This window comes from Haplochromis burtoni, unplaced genomic scaffold, assembly GCF_018398535.1.
Source record: "Haplochromis burtoni strain Fernald_Lab_line unplaced genomic scaffold, NCSU_Asbu1 Contig_256, whole genome shotgun sequence".
Lineage (NCBI taxonomy): Eukaryota > Metazoa > Chordata > Actinopteri > Cichliformes > Cichlidae > Haplochromis > Haplochromis burtoni.
The window spans coordinates 372,432-391,120 of record NW_024582617.1 but is presented as its reverse complement, the minus strand read 5'-3'; the positions used below and the strand labels follow the sequence as shown (position 1 = coordinate 391,120).

At 44.1% G+C, this 18,689-nt stretch overlaps 1 protein-coding gene across 1 annotated transcript in view; it reads right to left on the bottom strand.

The window, feature by feature from the left end:
• The window catches only part of adamts10 (ADAM metallopeptidase with thrombospondin type 1 motif, 10), a 53,117-nt gene extending 35,401 nt beyond the window's left edge, over positions 1-17,716 (bottom strand). Inside the window, exons 1-4 of the mRNA XM_005938531.3 lie at positions 17,400-17,716; positions 12,326-12,714; positions 4,104-4,243; positions 3,812-4,021 (exon numbers count right to left, since the gene is read on the bottom strand). Coding sequence (XP_005938593.1) covers positions 3,812-4,021; positions 4,104-4,243; positions 12,326-12,428 — 453 coding nt within the window. The 5' untranslated portion in view covers positions 12,429-12,714; positions 17,400-17,716. The remainder of the gene's footprint in view (positions 1-3,811; positions 4,022-4,103; positions 4,244-12,325; positions 12,715-17,399) is intronic.
• Between the last annotated feature and the right edge of the window lie 973 nt (positions 17,717-18,689).

Genomic DNA, 18,689 nt, shown 5'->3' with positions numbered 1-18,689 from the left:
TCAAGCATGACCAGGACGACCTGCTGAAGGTGATTTAGGTGACTTTGAACGTGGATTGTTTAAGAAACTGCTGATCTCCTGCTATTGTCACAACCATCCCTAAGGTTTACTGAGGATGGTCTAAAAAAGAGAAAATGTTTTCTGGATGAAAAGCAGAGGTCAGACGGTCAGACTGCTTTCAGCTGACAGGAAGAGATGATGGCGCAGCACGTTGAACCTTGGTGGGCGGCAGCTTCAGACGACCACAACAGGTGCTACACCTGCCAGGAATCTGAGGAGGCGGATCACACCGGCTCCTCGAGATCGGACGACAGCAGATTGGAAAAACATCGGATGGTGGAGTGTAAACGAGCGCACGCATCCTCCACATCCTGCTTCTACGGTGCAATCCGTCAGCCTGCTGGTGGCGTTAATGGTGCGCAGGGTATTTTCTTGGCACACTTTAGATTATTTGGGTGAAAGTGAACAACGCTAGCGAACCTTCAAACTTCACAGGAAACAGCTCGTCTGTGTTGGGCCCTTTGGGCGGTGCACACATACACAGACGAGCACACATGAGAGCATGAAAGAGTGAATGAGAGCGAGGAAAATGAGAGAGCGAGACAGAGAGAGCGATACACTAACACTTCCTTTGATTCCGCTCAGATGTGTTGGCTTTGGTCGGAGCGAGAGTCTCCTCACCCGAATGGCGGCGGCAGCTTTCAAAGTGCTTTTAATCCCATAATAAAGTTAGTGACGGTCCTCTGGACACACAGCCCGCTCGCCGGTGAATGCGCTCACGCTGGTTTGACTAACAGTGATTACGTGTCCAGCTTATTAACGCTTTGCGAACACGTCTAATCCTCAGCTGCGTATACAACTGTTATTTTGGGGTCTGCTGTTTGTAGTGAGAGGATACACAGATACACAGCGCTGTGAATACAGCAGAATGAATTCATCCAACGAAACGGGGCGCAGAGGAGAACGAGCTCTCACCCGCCGACGAGTGTGCGCGAGTCGTCCGCCGTGGAGGGCTGAGGTGACTTCAAGAGAAAGAGAAATGGATCCGGTGTCTTTTAAGGGTCACGTCAGACAGCTGTAAGATGTCATTTACACTTTCTAGAGATCAAAGCGAGCATTACAGAGCACGACGCACTGCAGGTTACAGGTAGACGTTTAACAGATTGCAGTTATTAAATTTATTGGACATGACACTATGTTAACCCTCATATAAGTAACTACTGCTGTCTTGATTTGCTGTAAACCTGAGAATGGTGAAGGAGCTGTTATCACCTTGTGCACCTGGGCAATTACTTAGATCAGTGCATGGGGCACTGTCGGTTACTACCCAGGTCTTGGCTAGCAAACAAAGTTGAGCAAGCTTAGAGCCTCCACGCTGTGAAACAAGTCTGACCACCGAGATCATAATGGCACTTAAAAAAAATTATTTTCTGACTTTCTTCTTGAAACACTTTTATTACAAGTAAAAAGCCTCTGTGAATGTCACAGTACTGAGTGTTTCAGATTCTCATTTAATATTCTTTGACTTCTTAGTGGTCTTAGTCCTTCCTGCCTCAGTGTTTAGTCTCTGTTCCCATGTTTACTCTGTGCTTTTGTCCCATGTTTCATGTATAATCACCCTTGTCTCTATGTCCCTGTGTCTCCCGTGTGTTGTATACTCAGGCCTGAAGTTCTCTGTCGCTACATCTTCCCTGTGTTCCACATCTAGTTACCGTATTTTTTGTACATAAGGCATATCGGACAATAAGGCGCATTAATCAAAACAAATCAGTCAGATAAGTCAAACTTTACTCAGCTCATTCTTCTTGCTTCCTCCACTTCTGTACCATTGATTCATTAATGCTGGATTCTCTGCAGCTGCTCTATTCCCATGTTGTTGCAGTATATTAATGACTAACCTCGTATTGTGGATGGATTATCTCAGTTGTTCTCCTGACTGAAGTTTGGTCCGTTTACAGCATCCTGCCATGCGATTGCATTTGTCCCTAACCATCAGGAACCCTCACGTTAACTTTTATCAAGTGGAAAAAAGTTAGCGTTCATCCTCCAGCTTCACTGTTTATGTTATGCTAACATAGCTGTGTCGCTAGCGATCACGTAGCACATCATTATATACCAGCTAGCCCAACTTCAGTAACCCTACAAACGTCACTGCTGTTTAGTTTCCTGTCTTCATTTATGTTGGAAGTGATAGCAGAGCTGTACGTTTGATTTTTTTCAGAAATCTCTCAGTCAAAACATGCTACATCATGTTTAGGTGGAAGCTAGCGAGCTAACTTCTACCTCTGTTAAATGTAATAAATTCTGTTTTCATGGATGCCTGGATGTTAAACTTCATTGTTACACCTGGTAAAGCAGCAACGCTGATCATTTTATTAAAGATGAAAGAATTTAGCCAGTTTTAACTCTCAGTGATGCTGCAGTGTTCGTTTGTTTTTGGGACCTGAAGGTAGAAAAGTCTAAATAAAGTTTATTACTGCCTTTTCCGTTGCAACCATCTATCACAAGCAACTTTACAATATGACACAACCTAAATCCTCAGAATGGAAATACTGATAGTCAGGGATTTCTTATACAATTATTATAAACTAACCAGACACTTCATTAATTACACTCTTTACACTACTGGGTTGGACACCGCCCCACCACCGCCTACTTTTTTAGGGCTTCAGACACATCTTAAATCTTTGTTCCACAGATTTAACAAGGTGCTGGAAATTTTAATTCATACAGATGTGATAGCATCACACAGCTGCTGCGGATCAGTCCTGTTCCATCACATCCCAAAGGTGCTGTATTGTATTGAAACTGGTGACTGTGGAGCCCGTTTGAGTACAGCGAACTCTTCTTTATTTTCAGGAAACCAGTTTAAGATGATCTGAGCTTTGTGACGTTGCCCCTCATCTTGCTGGAAGCACCATAAGAAGATGGGAACACCGTGAAAGTCCATAAAGAAATGAACAAGGTTTTTATCGACGGACTGATTCGTATTGTTTCTGTCTGACACTGACGTTTGAATGTGGCGGCAGTAATCAGGACTCATCAGACCAGACAACGTTTTTCCAGTCTGCTATCATCATCATCATCATCATTCTGGTGAGCCTGTGTGAACTGCAGCTGCAGTTTCCTGTCTTAGCTGACAGGGGTGGCAACCTGTGTGGTCTTCTGCAGCCGCAGCCCGCCAGCTTCAACATGCACAATCAGAGACGCTCTTCTGCATACCTCCTTTGGAACGAGCGGTTACTTGAGTTGCTGTTGCCTTCTGGTCAACATGAAGCATTGACAACTGACCCCAACGAGGTATTTTCTCACAAAAAATGCAGATCGCTGGAAATTTTCTGACCATTCTCTGTAAACGGATGGCTGTGCTCCTTTTGTGCTCCTTCCAGCAGATCAGCAGTTTCTGAAATACTCAGACCAGCTCGTCTGTCACCAACAGCCACGTTCAAAGTCACTTAAATCATATTTCCACCACAATTTCAGCAAATCGTATGCTTACGTGTGATTGGCTGATTAGATATTTGCACCAAGTGGACCACACTTGAAAGGTACGCCTAACAAAGTTGCTGGTAATCACCTTAAAAAGCTTTAAGTCTACAGTAGCAGCGCTGGACTGGACACAATTAATGATGTCATCTTTTAAAGTGAAAAGTGTCTCTTTTGTAGCATAAATTCTTCCTTTCAGATAAGGTTTAGAGCTGCTTTAGGACTCGAGGTTTGCTAAAGTGTCATGCTTTGATGTCAGGATCTGCTGCTGCTGCCGTCACTCTGTGTACGAGCTGTGGATTTGACCGGGAGGGTCGAGTCTTACCAGGCCATTACAGTTGCTCAGGGCCACTTTGCTGGAATGCGGTTGGTCTTGGAGGTGTCCCACATAGTGGCAATGAGGAGAGTAAGGGTGACTCCAGGCTAAACGACCCCTCTTCCAGTACTCCACCTGGAACAGCCGTGACAGCAGGCTTCCCTGTAGCGTCAGGTTGAGCAGGAAGTTGTTCCGGGATGTCGACAGCTGGTAGAAGAGCTAATAGACAGAAAGATGCACAAGAAATTAATAAATATATGTATTTTTAATTTTAAAAAAGTTACATAAAAAAGCATAATACAGAGTCAGGAAGCCTGTCTTCAGTGCTGCGCCTTCTTCTTTGGTGGTGTTCAGTCATTTTCGAGTCCAGCATCTCGCCACTGGGTCCTACACGTACTGGGATGGCGATCTCATACTGGCCTAGACTGGATAGGAAAGCAGCTAGAGGGGGAGAAATAAAGACAGTGTAAAATCAACACCAGAGTTTAACTAGATAAAGACAAAATTCAGCTTTTTCCAAGTGACTCTAATAAAAAATACAAACCTGGAGGATTTGCGAGCTGCTTATTTTAAATCACACAATGGGCTTTTTTATTGAGTGACTAACCCAGTTGGAAAAGAGGAACTTACAGACTTTTTGGCCTCCGCTCCAAGTACCCCTCCTTCACAAGGCCATAAGGATGTTCCCATGGTTACCTTGAAACTGTATACTTCCTGTCTGTGCAAGAGGCCGGCAATGATTTATTGTCCAAACTCGCTCAGCTCCAAACAGCCGGCGTCAGCTTACTAACGGGGAAGGGTCACTAGCAAAAGGAGCCCAGCTTAAACCTTTGGTCTCGCTTGGTGGAGAAGCGGCCCCTTCCCACACAGAGTAAATACCCAGAGATCAGAGCTCCCTGGTACAGACTTAAAAAGCTCCGGACCAGGAAAAATCTCTCTGAAGGCAGCAGATAGCTGTGCCTGGAATAAACAGCGCAATTACAGCACAAACACTGCGTTCACACAGACTTTGTGAGGCTGCAGTGTATTTGTGACATGGGAACGTTAGTGCAAAACACAACCGGCGTTCGAGCCTTTCGAACTGTGGGAACCAAAACACAAATGCAGTTTCTGCATTTCAGATTTCACGGTTAATCTTCCAGCCCTGTGTCGGCAAAAAACACCCTTTCAACACAAAGGACGCAGCCCTCGTGTTTAGTCTAAATTAGATTGAGACTAAACATGTTTCAGGTATCTATTCGTCTGTCATCTCCTCCCTGTCCAACAGCGTGTTCCCACTTTTCCTCATTATCGCACCTCCACACCAAGCTGCACACCTGCACCTCATTACCACATCGCTTTTTGCCGTATTCCTCTGCAAGATTATCTAATGTGTTGCAGCCACGGCGTCATACTAACTTGTTTCGTCTGTCTATTAATGTTCTGCCATAAAATCCAGCTCCCTAGTAAACTCTGATTTTTAGCTTACATAGTGTTTGTGTCTCGTCTTGTTTCACTGGGCGAGTAGTAATTCATTTATATATCAGTACTTCTCTCACCCCAACCAGTCGCAGCAGATGGCCCCGCCCCTCCCTGAGCCTGGTTCTGTCGGAGGTTTCTTCCTGTTAAAAGGGAGTTTTTCCTCCCCACTGTCACCAAAGTGCTGCTCATAGGGGGTCACAAGATTTTGGGGTTTTCTCTGTATTATTGCAGGGTCAACCTCACAATATAGAAGCACTTTGCTGTTGTGATTTGGTGCTGTAGAAATAAAACTGAATTAAATTGAATACTGCTACTGAAACCAATCAGACAGTGCATTAAATACAGACAGTCAAGTGACATATTTTTTATACTGTAGTCAACATTAACATTGCATTAAGAGTGCATGTACCAGCTTTATAAAAACTTATTCTGGGTCAAAGTCTGTTTTTCCTTAACAGATCTGATCATTTACATGCCTGTGTAGGTTCTCACTCATTCAGGTCATGGTAGTCTTAGGAGCTTGGAAACAAAGCGACTGGACTTCTTTAAGTAACTTATAGAAGCTTAAAGCTGAAAGAAACTTAAAGAAGTCCAGTCACTTTGTTTCCAAGCTCCTTAGACCTTCATTTAGATAAACAACTGCCTGGATGTATTTCAACATAGACACTGTGCCAAAAGCTTACTATTTGGAGACACACTTCAACACTACCTCCCACTTCATTGGGTACACCTGTTCAACAGCTTATAAATGCATATATCTGATCAGCCACAATCGCATGGCAGCAACACAGTGCAAGTGCATTGCAACCGAGCACCAGAACGGGGAAGAAGGCTGATTGTAAGGCAGTAGTAACTCGAATATCCACTCACTAATCTCAGTCCAGCACCTTTGGGTATGTGTAGAACCAAAGAGTCGCATCGTGGACATGCAGGCAACAAATCTGCGCCAACTGTGCGATGCCGTCATGTCAACACGGACCAAAATCTGTGAGAAATGTTTGCAGCAACTGGTTGGGTCTGTGCCATGTTTTAAAGCAGCTTTGAAGGTGAAACGGCGTGCGACCCAGTAGGAATATACCCACTGAAGTGGCTGGGAAATGTCGGTGGAAAAACAGAACTTAAACCTAAAAGCATACTGCAATCCACACAGATGCATACCTAATATCTGCTTTATAGCTGAAGCATTGGAAACGAAAATGAGATGAAACCCTGAATTCTCAGAGTGAGCGTCAGCGGCAACATCCGTTACTTCTTATTTACTCACCAAAATAGCTCTTATTCTCATTATTACTTTTAGCCATGACTCTCCTACAGTGGGCAATCGAGGCACCCCACTGGCATTTTTTCCCCCCAAACTTCCTGAAAAGCATTAGATTTCCCACAACAAATCCATCCTGTTCTTGTAAAGCACAGCATGTAAGCCGGCAGGTGGTATTTCCCCTACGTTTGAAGCACAGGAAAAACTCCTGGACAGAAAATGTAAGTACTAATAAAGCAGATAGAATTTGTGTCTATAGAAGAAGTTAACGAGACCTCACACAGAATTAAGTGTAATGAAAACCAGAAGACACATGAACCTACAGTCTAAAGCTACAGCTTGGGCGAACTCAACAAATCCTCATTCCCACACCCACAGGGACACGAAACACCGGCAGCTTCAAAGGATTGTTGTGAAAACAGTTACAGGAGACATTTGTGAATGCTATGAACTCAGAACAGCCAGCGAGAAGTAAGAGTGCAAAAATAGTTATCAACCCTTTAGTGAGCCATTAGAGGTGCAGTCTTAGATTTGCTGTATTAAAGCTTCTAAAAATGGCACTATACAAAAGTCTTGAGTCATGCCTCATTTCTTTATATTTTGCTTTCTTATTATTTCTTTGTGGTCTTTAAAATTTTTCAGAGGAATGTTTTTGTGTCTTAAGGCACGTATCACTGACCTGTGACTCACTCAAGCATAAAAACAGCATCTAACTCAAGAAATGGACCCGTGGTGTGTTCAAACACAACAGATGACCTTTAAATTGTATTTTAGGAACTTTGTTTCTAGCAATTCGGTGGAAAAACACGTGATTTATTCCCCTTTCTTTTGCTGAACTTATGAGAAAAATAACACAGGCATAAAATCGTATTTTTGCACCAATGAGGTGATTCCCAACGACCTATTAGGTGAAAATTTGGCATATCTCGGCCAGTGTTGGTCAAGTTACTTGAAAAAAGTAATCAGTAACTTATTACTGATTACTGCCCCAAAAAAGTAATCCCGTTACTTTACTGATTACTTATTTTCAAAAGTAATTAATTACTTAGTTACTTTTTAAAAACACGATTTACAACCTGAAGAGGTGATAAAGCGATAGATCTTTCAGCCCAATTCTACTTTTTCTGCATAATCCATCATACAAAATGTAATCAAATGGAAAAGTCTCTTTTTAAAACTTGTTTTATTAGTTTTAATCTTTTAACTTTATGCATCAAGCAAACATTTAATTATCTGCAACATTCTCTGACTGGAAGAAATTAGTTTAACATTTAAACCTATTTTCTGCACATTCCAGCACATAAAATAAAATATTTTTTGTGTTTACACTCAGTCTTTCAAATAGATGCAAGTAAAACACAGCAGAAAATAAATAAAGTCAAAGACTCAGCGGTCCTGTTGCTCTATTTTCACCTGTAAAGCAGGAGTGGGGCAGGCGGAGGGTTACCCTGGTGCAGGTGTGCCGCGGTCAGTGGAAGAATCCGCGAGTTTCTCTGTGAGTTTCCCATTACGTCGTAGCTACTCGGTGCTTGTTGGAAGTTTAGGGGTTTTTTTCGCTGTAAAAAGAAGTTTTCTTCCCACGCACAGCGGACACTAATGTTTTTGTCACTTTTTATGGAATCAAACTCAAAGTAAGGTCAGTACTTCCACGCTTTAAACGCTGCACGCTCATACTCTCTCTGCACTCGATATGTGATCCATTGTTGATCTGCACACAGCTGTTGTCACGAACGTCGCACTCGCTTACGTCACTGTCTGAGACATTCTCGCAAAAAATCACGGTTTTAGTAACGCAGTAACGCAGCGTTCCTACGGGAAAGTAACGGTAATCTAATTACCATTTTTGCAATAGTAATCCCTTACTTTACTCGTTACTTGAAAAAAGTAATCAGATTACGCGTTACTGCCCATCTCTGGTCTCGGCATGATGTGCAGCACGTCCTTGAGGAAACTGCACAAGTGGAGAATAAAAGAAAAAAAGATCTACAAAAAGTATCAGAAAGTCAGCAAAACGCTGAAACAGGACCTGAGCGAAGCATCTGGCCCTTCACGTGATCCATCTGCTGTTCACTTAAAACTTCATCTGAAATGTCTGTGAAGGTCCTCAGTTATCCAGGTCATCGTAGTCTAAGGACCTTGGAAAGAAAAGCATCTGAGCGTCTGAGCTCACCCGAAACCTTGGCTGATTGTGACCTACACCCATTTTCACACCTGGGCTCGTGTGATTGGGTAGAGGACCAATAGGGGGTCCACTGTCCCACTTGGGGGGGACACTCACACAGGGCTTAAGGCTACGTCCACACCAGCCAGATAGACTTGAAAACGTGTCCACACCAGCGTTTTCAGTCGTTTTCACAGAGTTGTGCGTCCACATTGAAACGGCCCAAAACGCTTACGTTCCAGTCCTGCGCAAAAGCGAGTGAGAATTAAAGAATTTAAAGAAAAGCTATCAGGAGTACAAACTGATATTAATCTTTTTTAGGGCTGTCAAAATTGAGAGCAAACAAAACAACTGCTGTATAATGCCCTCCGCTATAATTGGTCACATGACTGCATCACATGACTAAAATGCGTCATCGTCTGCGTTTTCGAGCGTCCACGCTGCGACGGGACAGCTTCTTTTTGAAATGTATGCGTTTTTGAGAGCGTTTTCAAAACGCTGCATTTTTCCTTGAGGAAAACGCCGTCTCAGTGTGGACGTGAGGCCAAAACGGAGAGAAAACGAAAACGCATTAGTGTGGACGTAGCCTCAGTCTTCTTGGATGAGAAGTAAAACGTCTTCAAGCAACTTAAAGAAGTCCAGACACTTTTCTTTCCGAGCTCCTTACTCTTCATCTGAAAAGGTTTCACTGGAAGGATCGCTGTCGAGAAGACGTTCTTAAGGAAGGGGGACAAGCTGAAAGTGCTCAGGTGCCACATTACACAAGAACTGGACTGAAAATCAGCAGCCACGGGTCTGATGCTTCGAGTGGTTGTTAGTATGCACAGACGAGGTCAAAACACGGTGGAGGCTCAGTCACGGCTCAAGCCAGACGTCAGCATTTACTGAGCACAGAACAAAAGGCAGCCAGAGAAGAGCTTTGAATGTCCTCCTAGAAATATTCCTGAAGACTCCACAAAGAAAGTTTTCCCAAGGTGGTCGTCCCAAATACTGACTGACAGTAAAGTACAAACTCTGTTTTTGCTTTCATGCTGTATTTCCATGTATGTTTGCACGTTTTAATGCATCGCCATGCCTGTATTTCACATTTTCCTAGCAAAATATAAAGAAATGAGGGATGGTTTGAGATTTTTGCAGAAGCAGCTTGTTAATCACTTGCTGATAAGATTACCAGATGATAAGACGGGGACACGTAAAGCTGTATGTCTTTGCATCACAAAGACATACAGCTTAGGAAACCGTTTATTATGTTGGACTGCAGTAAAGCACAGGCGGCTCTATTTGGCAGCATGAAGCTGCTGTTTTACATTACGCCTAATGTAAGCTACAGAAAGAGTTTCTCACTGTAATAAAAAAATGTTTTCAATCTGACAAATGCTGACTTCCTCAGGCCGGTACACTATTTTATGCCTAATAACTGACGTCTTCAGGATTTCAAATGACGAAAGGAAGAAAAAAATTGAAAAAATATGACCAAAAATAATTTGCATAAAGTCAAGATTTCAGATGAGTTAAGCACAAGTTTGAAATAACTAGACAAAGACAGCATATAACTGGCAAAAAACCCAAAACAACAACTATAGATTCATGCACAAGAATTCCAGGTTCATACAGAAACCACAGCTGCAGTGTGGTGTGTGCAGGTAATGAAGTAACTGCACCCAGAATGCACTTCTGCTTCATAGGAAGGAAAGAAAACGCAGCATACGACAACACATTATTCCTGATTTTCTAGTCAACCATGCGGTTTAAGCTATAGCGACCTAGTGCGAAGGAACTCAACGTCTGATTCAGGATCAGAATAATCGAACAGGAGACGTCGAAACAAAGAGGAAACAGTCGGTGGAAACGTGCGTGCTATATTTAATAGGAGAGAACACCCTGACTGGGTGCCATACAGAAATGTCTTTGCTGATAAATACACCCTCAGTTCTGTTATCGCCAAATGAAAATAGTGAAAGGAAGCACTCTGATGGAAAAGTGCCCCACCCTCCACGCCAGCTACACCACGACTGTTTTGCAGACCAAACCCTGCAGCCTCTTTGAAGCAAAGAGATTTTTACATGCGGTGATTCTTCAGTATGAAATATATGAGTTATGAAGAAGCTCTGATGGGCCGTATCGGTGCCTCTCTTCTCCTGTGTGCAGTCTGGGAGCACAAATACAGACACTTCTAACTTTGAGGCAACAATATGGGAAGCAGGAACAACGTGACCTCAAATCAGTCCAACACATTTTAAATGTGAGTATCAGCTGTGAGCCAGGTCTTACCAACCATCAGATGAGGTGTGTGTGTGTGTGTGTGTAGCAGAAAATCGAAACTATGAGCTAAGAAGGCCCGAGGCAGAAGAAGGTAGATAATCCTGTATGGTTTTACTGTGGCAGGCAGCTCCTTTCACATCACACAAAGACATTCAATCCTTGTTAATAAAAAAAATAGTAATTAACATCAGGTTTAAATAACTGACTTCCTGTGACTGTGGAAAACTAACTCTCTGAGGGAAAATGGCACGCCAGGGTTTATGGGGTGGGCTATTTAAGGGAAGCAGTGTGGCAAACTATCAGAGACCGAGGGATATGAGGGGGTCAAAGGTTACGTTTAGGAAATACACAATCATATCCTTGTTCTGGGTAATGAAACACGCACACTTAGGGATTTTTATTCTTTGCCTTTAGAAGGACTTCTAGTAGACGGGCTCGTGCCAGAGCACAGCGGGATTTGAGTTCTGGGTTAAAGCTCAGTCGGTCCCGACCTGCAGGCCTGGACTCAGAGCGACAGCCAGTTCGTACCATCCAACTTTATCTCGTGTGCGCATACTGAATTATACACAAATACAATAACGCAAAAATATAGTTTCAGGCATCTAATGACATATTCAAATTGTGTTTAAGTTATTTTATTCTAAACTTGGGTAGCAGCGAGAGTTTCCCTTTTTTCTTCTGTTTAACTGAAATGAAAAACAGATCCCAGCGTGGGCACCTCGACCGTAAAACACATTAAAGTGGCACAAAAGCCTGGATCACAGAAAATAAACCAGTGATGCTTTCCCACTATTAAAAAATAGGACTCCCTGTTTAATTCAAACCCAGATCTCAGACACTGATTCGGGGGAAAAGGATGATTTTATGAACAAACCCTTTCTCAGCTCAGTCGAAGAATTTCATGATAATGTTTTGATATTTAAATAATACATATACCTTGTTGTATCATCGCTGCCTCATAGCAGGTCAAACACAAAAAATATATATAAAAAAAAATAGGCATTGTACAAACACTGTATATAAAGGATGGACATAGACAGTGATGTCACCAGTTGGTTTGTGAAGTCTCATTATGAACGTGGATACTTTTTAACCCTAAATGAGATGATCATTTAGAAATTCAACATCACTTTGTAATAGCGAATCTTTGAACTAACAATTGAAACAATAAAAGCACTTTTTTATTTTTTTTATTTTACTGAGCCCAAACATTTGGGATTCAAGGTCCTTTACGACATCATAGGAACCCTTTCGGTAACCAGAGGAGAAGCCCCCTGCTGGCCTATAGAGAGAATGCAGGTTTCATGGCTTTACTTTTTAGAAACAAGACCAGAGGCGAGGCCACATCCATCTTTTATATACAGGCTATGGGTTGTCTCACCTTGTGACTGAGCAAACTCATCTTTGTGACCTCCTGCGACCTGGGTGGCAACCATGACGACAATGAAAGTGCAGACCAGACCAGTCCTCCATAGCATCTCCATGGTTACTACAGTAGTTGCTATAGTAACAAAATTCAGTGCAGTGGTCCCCGTGCCTCTGTTCCAACATGTCTCCTGCCCTCTCGGATGCCCCGTTGCCTAGCAGAGGGACAGCTCAGCGCTCTGCTGGGCCATGGCTGCAAAAGATCGGAGAGCCAGCAGCGTCTTCGGCGTTTTGTCAGCAAGAGGTGATGGACCCTGAAGAAGTCCTCACAGAAGTGGAAAACACCTAGACGGGTTTCTCAAGGGGCTCAGCGGCACTGGTGGCTTCACACCCCTCTCCGTTTGCCTGCAGAAGAGAAGCTGTTTAGTGACTGCAGGAGGAAGGCCAGGAAAGGGTTTGAAAGGGTGGGGAAAGACAAACTTAGGCTCAAAGACGAAGGAGGAACAAGGGAGACACAGTAAAACACAGACAGAGGGAGAGCATGAGATCCCAATGACCCATGCAGTTCCCAGTCTAACAAGGCAAATCTACCCAGTTCATATTCAAGGACTGCCCAGTCCTCCATTGTTCCTTGTGATAATCAATCTTGGCTTTAGTAAGGGTAAGTACCCAGTCTTTCACTCTGGTGACCAGCGATAACAATAGGTCCCAACCTGGGGCCTCTGAGGACCCACACTTTAAGCTGACTGTCCACCGGAAAGAGTTCAAACACAAAGGAGGCCATTGATCTCGTAGAAAGCTGTGCTCGGTGCCCAAACGGGGCTGGGAGTGGGTATTATGTCAGAGGGTCTGAGGGTAAAATGAGCCAATTTGAGAGACGCAGCAGGTTGCCATCACCGCTACCCTGCCTGACTCTGCAACCTGCATGGCTGAGCGACCCACTGGCTGGTATCCAGCTTACTAACTGGCCAACGTGCTGTGTAGCAGCCGATGGTGTGAATGCCTATACATCAACCAGTGTTGATATTTGGAGCACAACACGGACAGATAATATCGCCTTTTTCTGAATCCGAGTCGCCTAGTTTAAGAAAATAAATGAATAAATAATAAAAATACAGGAGCAACAATAAGACTTCAAAAACAAACATTCAAATTTGATGATTTCTTGCTTCCCTCACCCCCAGCCCGTTGTGGCAGACGGCCGCCCCACAGTAGGATAGGCAGCCCACATTTCTTTAGATTGTAGACTTCAGCTTCAGCCAAAGCTGACAAAAGACTTAATGCTGGTGTTTCATGTGGCCTGTGCACAGCAGTGGTACTTAACAAGGCTTAAACCTTTAATTACAGCAAATGAAAGAAGGCACAACAGGAAATAAAGGACATGATTTGCACAGTAGTGAACAAAGCCAGTTCTGAGTCAGCAGATGACAGTTAGTGTTTTACCCTGACAGATGTGACTCTATGAACAGAAAGCTTTTAAGACCGTATGCAGGTAAAAGTTCAGCATCACAAATTTCTTTCTTGTGTCGTTCTTTTCCACACCACTAATTTAGCCGTCGAGTGCTATAAATAATCCTCAGGCTCTTTTTTTATTATTTTTGTGTCCTTTGAGACAAACATGCAGCAAGATTATAATAACAATGGAAAAACGACTTCCTCATCCACACAGTACCATTACAAAAACAAGAGCGGAGCCAGGAATCGGCAGTCACAGTTTCATGGGTGCCCTTCTCTCTCTTGACTTGAGTTTCCTGGCTACATATTGCAGTGTCAGCTAAAAACCCAGCCCTATCCTCCAGTAAAGTCTGCCCACCCAGCTTTACTCTTGTCCCAGCCCTGCTAGCCTCCCTCCCTCAGAGCTGTCTGGGGAGAGAAGAGCGAGCGGAGACGCCGCACTGGCCCAGATGGCTGGCGGCTAACCAACTGCAGCCAAAGGTAATCGGAGGCAGATGGGAAACCTTTTGGTGACGAGAGCAGGGGGAACAAGTTGCCTCCTGCAAAAAAAAGAAAAGGAGGAGGGAAAAAAAGCCAAGTGCAGAATCTGAAGGCAATGAGAGAGGGAAAGAGAGGGGAGTGTAAGCTATTCAAGCCAGCTGGGAGAGCCATTCTTGAGTGTTAATACTCTAAACTGAGTGTGGAGGAGATGAAAGGGCCCCTAATGTGGCTCTTGCTTAATTTCACACAGCGACGGGCAGGTACAGTTCAAAACTAAAAAGAAAGAAAGAAAGCTTGCTTTAAAAACAATGAGGGGTCTTTGTGCTGTTGCAACTTCCCTCATATATGGAACAACTAAAAGTCTTTCTCCCCTCCCTCCCTCCCTCCCTCCCTCCGGCTTTCTCCCAGTCATTTCCTGCACGAGCCAAGCTCCCTTTCCATTTTCATTACTTGTTTCTGCACCGCTCTCGATTTATTGTGGGCTTATTAAACTTGCTATCAAGTGCTTTTCATGACCACTACATCTCCTCTTGTTTACTTAAGCCAGAGAAAGAGAGGAGAGATAGGGGCCCCCCCCCCCCCCCACCCAAACGCACACACACACAAACTAGTGCTATTCAAATACAGCTGCTAAGAAAGATTTGTGGACAGGCTTCACACACACCACAACACGCATGCACGCCGCGCACACAGCTCTTCTGGTAAATTATTGCTACTCTGGAAATGCGGCTAAATTAAGAGAGAGCTGTCTCGCAGAGGTGACGGCGTTGTACATCTTCCCCGGCCTGTTGTGCAAAGCTTTCCCTCTGGGCTGTATCACTTGTACGAAATAAAAAGCGTATGTTTGTCAGGAGGCCAGGCCGAGGCCAGCGCGCGCGCGCGCGCACGGACTCTCCGGGGTCTGGGTTTTGCTTGGATGGATATCGACCGTATAGCTCTACAATCGCGGCCAAAAAAAGAAAAAGGAAAGGAAAGGGGAGGGGGCTCCGAGCCGGGCCACACAGCTTCCAGGGCTATCAGAGCTTTGCAGAGGAGAAAAGAAAGGGGTCGTTGTTACCAAGAGAGAAAGGAGTTGGAGCGCACGGGATAATTAGGTGGGAATTTAAGGGTGGGCCAAAATACTCAAGTGTAATCAAGTCAGTGGACCCTGAGGCATATTGACACGTCACTTCTATTTTTTTATAATCTGATCATCTACTGAACACTGACTGGTGCGTTTTTATAACTGTGTTTAACAGGATGGATATTCCTTTTTCATACTGCAGCCTAACTATGCTGTCCTTGTGTCTAACCGCTGCCAGGGAGAGTGCAGCTATCCGAAAACCAGCACGCTAATCAAAACCATATGACCGGTCTGTGTCGACGGCACAGATGCTAAGTGTCCCTCAGCTCAGCTTCAAGTCTGGGACAGCACCCCCACCACTGCCACTACTCTCAATATATATATATATATATAGTCTCCACTTTGGTCAGCAGAGAGCACACGAATCAGCTTTAGGTTGAGTTTATTATTTCATGTAACTGCACGCCACAGTTTCTCTGTCCAAATGAGACCGTGAGGGAGCGAATCGCGCACATCAGCGTCCGTCAGCCTCAGCATCAACTGCGCACTCCTTGAATAAATAAAAATAAGTCACGATCACCACCAACATGAAGCCTGGACAGGTGACAGAGAGGGTGGAATCATATCTCAGATTAAAATCTCTGGTAAAAATAAATAAATAAATAAGGCAGAAGAAGGAGAAAAGTGCAGGCATTCCTTTCTCTGTTTCCCCAAATAAACAGTGTGCAGATGAAAAGTGGGAACATAAACAGGCCGGAGAACCTCGGATGTGCTCCCCTCACTGAAAATGTCCCTCTCTAAGTCTGAAACAATATTTAGTGAGAGAGAGAGAGAGAGCTGACCCGACACGGAGTGAGTGAACCAGCGCAGCACAGATGGCAGAGGAGGCTTTTCTCTTTCTGTCTTTTATCTGGTTTACGACTGACAACAATCCAAAAAACACCAAAAATATTCACTACGACAGGCAAAGCCTTACATTTGCTGGAATCTTTAATGTTCAGCGTTAAAATGATTGTCAGAGCTGAACTGACAGGCAAGCATCTGTCAGCTCAGCTCTGCAATCGGGAAAAGAAGAAAGAAAGAAACTGAAAAATGTGCAGGTTACAGAAAAGCTGTGCAGTACTGGGAGGCCTGACCCAGGACAAATAAAGTAAATTTGCTGTCCTAATAGAGGCAGCAGCCAATTTAAGGTTCCTATGAAGTTGAATGAGTGCTACCAAAAAAGGAGAAGGAGGAGATTTAAACAGAAAAGCATCACACGTGGATGTGAAGAAAAGGAGAAGTGTGCGTAATCTGGTAAAACTACACATCCACGTTGCGGTTTTTATGGGAGCAAAATAAAAAACTAAAACTGTATCTGTGTGTGCTAAAGAATATTTCTGCAAAATAATAATAATGATAAAAATGTTGCACGGTGATCAGGAAACCTGCACATCTGTCATTCGTGCTGTTTGGACGTGCATGTGCTGATATGTCACACAGCCAATGATTCCACATCTGTGTCTCTAAACCTGTGCTCGCCCCTCTGTTTATCATAATGTTACATATAGTCTAAATATAGTACACTAGCAACAGTCTAAATGTTTTCCGTGATAACACTTTAGCAACTTTAGAAACGGGCTGCAGATTTAGTGCGCTTTGGAGCAACTGCGAGTAGCGCCCCCAGCCGGCGAACGACACAACGCCACCATTCACCAGGTACCTGATGTCCGCTGACAGCCACATCATCCCTTCAGCAACACGCAGACACAAACACAGACACACAAACACAGACGCACACTGTCTTGTCATCAGCTAACAAGGAGACCCCAGCGCTAATAAGTAAGAACTCCGAAGAAGAAGAGAAGCAACTCACGGACTCGAGGTTTTAGGAATAGTACAAATCCCCTAAGACAGCGTGAGGCTCACGTCCGCAGAGGTGCACCTAATGATCCCATGACAGCAAGAGCCTCACTAAATATGGGCGACATGCAGTGTTTCTGCAGGAAGGAGCGGACAAGAGCTTAGAAGAGCCAGCATCATGCCAGGGCAGTGCCTTTCCTTCTTACAGAGCTGTGCATGAGAGAGAGTGGAGCCGAGCTCGGTGACCTACCTTCCCGTGTCCCCGTGCAGAAGTTTCCGATGTGAGTCTGTCCTCAGCAGCCGAGCGGAGAGGAGGCGGTGCCGGCAGGAGACTGAGGAGACTCTACTTCTTCCACAAGCGGAGAGAAGGAGTCTGGTGTCAATTTCCCCCGTGGTAAAAATAGAAACGTCCGGGAGCAAAAATTTCAAAATAAAGTTTGTCTTGGCAGGACTCCACAGTTGGCAAGGGGCCGATGAGAAATACAGAGCTGTGGCCAAGATAGCTGATGTTGGTCTAAGACCTTTACGCAACTTTGTATCACGCATACCTGTAACCCGTGAACACATAAAAATGTGGTTGGTCAGTTTGTGTTTTCTTTGCGCATGACAGACCTGACACTGAGTCCAGTAAAACAGCTTAAATAGTGGCTCAAGCTCGAACTGTTTTAGAAGCAGAAGCAGAAGGCGTCTAGTCCTTCTCACTGAGCATACTGTTTGGCTGTTTTCAGACCGGAAATCCTATAAAATGCTTTAAATAAATAAATAAATCCTGCAGATCACACCACTTCGTGGAAATCTGGCCCTGCTCAGCTAAAAAGAAGTCTGATAGGTCTAAGCTCAAATAAATCCTGTTTTTTGCGAGTTCTTGAGCGCCACAATCTAACTTTGACCTCTCTGAAAAGCATAACTCGATTAGGAGCGTGTGCTTTCCACACTTTGTTTCAAGGAGCTCTTGTTGTGGTGACTTTTAAGAGGTCATTCTTGGGGCGAATTACCCACACCTGCTTTTGGGTTCAACCTGGTGATCAGTTCTACAACTTCGGTCTGAATTCGACCAAATTAAACTGACTTATTGCTCCGATTAGGACATGGCTGAAACTTCCTACCTGTGAAATGCATGCTTTTATTTTGTAGGAAAACATTTTCCTCTGTGGTTTCGTTTTGTCTGTTTTTGCAGGACTGGATTCAGCGGGATCCTGCTGACTCGGTGCCAGATCTGCAACTCCAAAGAAGCAGCTGCAGCCGCTGCAGAGGTGGGGGTTGAGTGTGTGTGGGGTTTGCTATCCCTGCTGTTGGTTTGGTGCTGTGGGTATCGCACAGGTGCTGGAGTGGAGAGTAGATGTCTGTTATGTCATGATGGCAATTCTCCCTCAACACAGTATCCTGGCTACACCACAAGTTCTGTAACTTAGACGTGTACATGTATCTATACGTGTAACGAAGCGCAAGTTTGGGCTTAAATTGTAAGAAATAAATGTGTGAAATTACATAAAAGGTGCTCCAGGTCATTGCCCAGACTGTCCTGTGATTATAAAACAGG